The 3,629-nt window shown below is 34.1% G+C and overlaps 1 protein-coding gene across 1 annotated transcript; it reads right to left on the reverse strand.

Moving 5' to 3' along the window:
• Window positions 1–340: 340 nt before the first annotated feature.
• LOC124930304 lies at window positions 341–1,697 on the reverse strand. The gene is made up of 2 exons (XM_047470660.1): window positions 1,604–1,697; window positions 341–576 (listed from the first exon to the last, which is right to left on the reverse strand). Exons 1-2 carry the CDS (start codon window positions 1,695–1,697, stop codon window positions 341–343), a joined length of 330 nt encoding a protein of 109 aa, XP_047326616.1.
• Window positions 1,698–3,629: the final 1,932 nt, after the last annotated feature.

Below are 3,629 nucleotides of genomic sequence, written 5' to 3' on the forward strand. Positions count from 1 at the left end.
TCTTCTGCTGGTGCGAGGCGGAAGGACCACGCTGCGGGTTTTGCTGCTGTTGCGAGGCACCACCATTACGCTGTTGATTGCCAGAGGCACCCTTACCCTTGTCGGAGCTTCCCTTTCCCTTGGTGGTTTTCCGACCATTGCCACCATTACGTTGATTATTACCCCGAGAAGAATAATGGGAATTATCAGCATTATTTTGGGACTATAAATGGGATTGCGTGATGTGAGCCTCTACATGAGACTCAATAGAGAGATCAGCAACATTCTCATGTTCTTCTAATTCAAGCATTGAACGAAGAGTATCAAAAGAGGGCAACGGGTTAAGATGACGAACGGACGTTCAAAAGGGCTTATATTCCTCCGAGAGGCCTTTCAAAAGTTGTAGAGTCATTCGATTGTCAGAGACTTTATCTCCAACATTCCTCAAATTATCAGCTAGAGTTTTTAGCTGAGCGCAATAAGACTTAACACCATCAAAATGAGCAAGCTTGGAGTTTGTAAATTGCGCATCAAATTGCAAAGCTCTTGCAGATTTTTTGTTAAGAAAAAATTGCTGCAATCTGTTCCAAGCATCAACTGCCGAGTCATCAGGATCGAGGATGGAATTTAGGAGATCATTAGAAATGGTCCCGTAAATCCATTGACGAACAATGTCATCAAGTCTCTATGTTAAAGCCTTTTCAGCTTCCGTCGGAGCGGGAACCGCGACCGAAGGATTAACTGTTAGAGGTTGAATATGGTTGATCACCATATTAGCACGGCAATGAAGTTAAAAAAGGGTGGACCAGTTGTTGTATTGTTTTCCTTCATAATCAAGGGTGATAGGGATGCACGCCTTGATGTTGGAAACAATGGTGGCTGAATGAACCTTGTTTTCGGCCATAGATGAAGAAGAGAGAAAGAAAAGAAACGGAAGTTAGGTTTAGAGAAAAGAAGCGGAAGCTGGGTTTAGAAAAGAAAGAAAAGAGAACCTAGGGCTCTAATACCATGAAAGAATAGGGAGAATCTTGTTTAATCTTTTGCCCTTTACATCAGGGAAATATCCAATATATATAAATTATAAAAGATTAATAAGGAAACTAATAATATAATAACGATATTATTTTATATTCCTAATATAAAGATTATTTCCATAATCTATTCACATATATTATTTTATATTCCTAATATAAAGATTATTTCCATAATCTATTCACATATATTATTTTATATTCCTAATATAAAGATTATTTCCATAATCTATCAGAAAACTTGACAAATTCAATTAATTTATAAATGTGCATTCATAGAATGTGCATTGGAACTTGTTTTTGTAATTTAATTTTTATCTCTAACTAATATACCTTGTAACTAGTACATTGAACTTGAAAATTTAAAGATCATACGTAAAACTTTTTAAATTAATAAATTATTAATTTATCGATATAATAATATCTCACTAAATTAATAAAATATCTTGGTTCCAACAGGTGCCAACATTATTAATTTATAGAGGTTTTACTTTAGTTCAAATGACCTCCTATCCAAGTGAAATTGTCTTCTCTTTCCTCTCTCGACGCAACAACAATTTCTCGATTTGGAATTTATTCGGAAATTCTCTCACCAGATTCATCTCCAACGACTAGAACACAGTAGTGTAGTAAATCAACGACTTCCTGACCCGCCACAAAATCATCATCGTTCAAACTCGCTCGCATATTCCCCAACCGTTATAATGTAGGGCTTCAAAGACTTGGCTATCTAGAGAGTTGACTCCATAATTGTGTTAGTTTCGTCAATTAGATTGTATAATTGGAACATGAAGTTAACCGTGGTGAATTCTTCATTTTTGTTACGGTCAATCAAAAACTTGACCTTTCTAAATCTTGAATCGGGGTTAGAACATTGACAAACTCAAATTTCAGACCTTAAAGCTTTACAAATCAGTTAGCCTATTCCATGTAACGTAATATTCGCGCTGGAAGATATCCCTAGATATTAATACTTGGAGTATATACCTTATGGTAGACTAATATGTATGTGATTATTTTTTACAGGTTGTTATTGCCAGCTCATGTTGTTTATGTGTGTAAATAGTTTGTTTAGAATTAGTTTTCTATTTTTTCTTTTGTAACTAATTCATTTGGTAAATGTATATAAACAGGGTTTATCCCTTAATATCTCTTAATAAAGTAAGTTAAGTTTTTATATCATTCTTCTCACTACATATCTCTCTATTAACCTAATTTCTAAATGGTATTAGAGCTAGGAGAAAAGTGAGAAAAATCCATTAATGAGAAAATGAGTGATGTACGATCGAAGTTTAAAGATGAATTTTACTTATTCACAATTTCGATCATCCTGGTGCAAGCCTGGTGTCGATCTAGTTAGCAAAAGAAAATTTCCTCAACTGGAGTCAAGCGGTGAAGATCGCGTTTGGTGCTAAGATGAAGTTATGCTATATCATGGATACTTGTGTGAAACCAGAGGAAGGAAATATTGAAATCGAGTAGTGGAATCGTGTTAATTGTATGGTTAGATCATGGATTCTTAACTCAATTTTGAAAGAAATTTATGAGTCCTTCATCTACACCACGTCGTTAGGGAGTTTTGGTCTGAGTTGCAGATGCGATATAGACAAAGCAATGGTCTTCTTCTATTCAATTTACAGAAGGAAATCAACAATATTGTTCAAGGTAATATGTCGATGGATGTTATTTCTCCAAACTAAAAAAACTTCGGGATGAGTTGTATTGCCTTTCAGTGACCTATATTTGTACATGTAATGCATCAAAGGAAACTTTGAATAAATTGTCCATTGATAAATTTATTCAATTCTTGATGGGATTGGATGAGATGTATGTACATGTTAAAAGAAATTTTTTGATAATGGATTCATTATTAGACATATACAAAGCTTATTCCATGTTAATTGTTATTGAACAACAAAACAATTCCATGGTGGTTAATATGAATGGATTTGATAATAGTTTGGGAAAATTGACAATGATGATCAATGAGACATTCAACAAATCCAAAGATAAATTCACTAATTCAAGAAAGACGAAAAGAAAGAAGGAAAAAGACAAAATGTATTGCTCTCACTGTGGAAAGGATAGGAATAATGTTGATGAATATTTCAAAGTCTTGGGATTTTTAGACTGGTACAAAGGCTCTAGGAATATGGCTCTAGGGATATGAATGTAAAAGGAAAGAACAAAGTTAACATGAATGATTCCTCTATTGATGTTGGGAAGAATGCTGATGATGCACCAACTGAACTTACTGTGCTAATTCAACAAGAGATTATGAATGCACCCTAAAGGAAATCATGTTAACTTTTCTCATTGCGGTGGATATGCATGTATGAATTCATTCTTATATGCTTTTTCAATAAATGATTATATGAGATATGGTTCATGAATTATAGATACAGGAGCTAGTGGACATGTATGTTCTAATTTAATCATGATGCAAAACCTTAGAACTATCAACCATATTTCTCCTGTCCACCTACCTGATAGATCTTTTAATATTGTGAAACAAATGGGCTTAATGAGAGTCATCTATAACTGATCCTAACATATGTCCTACATACCAGATTTCAAATATAACCTAATATCAAGACCTTTCAAATGGGATTCTCACTT

Source organism: Impatiens glandulifera, chromosome 3 (assembly GCF_907164915.1).
Source record: "Impatiens glandulifera chromosome 3, dImpGla2.1, whole genome shotgun sequence".
In the NCBI taxonomy this organism is placed as follows: Eukaryota; Viridiplantae; Streptophyta; class Magnoliopsida; order Ericales; family Balsaminaceae; genus Impatiens; species Impatiens glandulifera.

Excerpts from the sequence above, each read along its gene's own strand:
- LOC124930304 (XM_047470660.1), bottom strand. The coding sequence starts at position 1,697 with ATGCGAGCGAGTTTGAACGATGATGATTTTGTGGCGGGTCAGGAAGTC. Across the intron at positions 577-1,603 it reads AGTCGTTGGAGATGAATCTG|TTGATGCTTGGAACAGATTG; the intron begins GTGAGAGAATTT and ends ATGACTCGGCAG.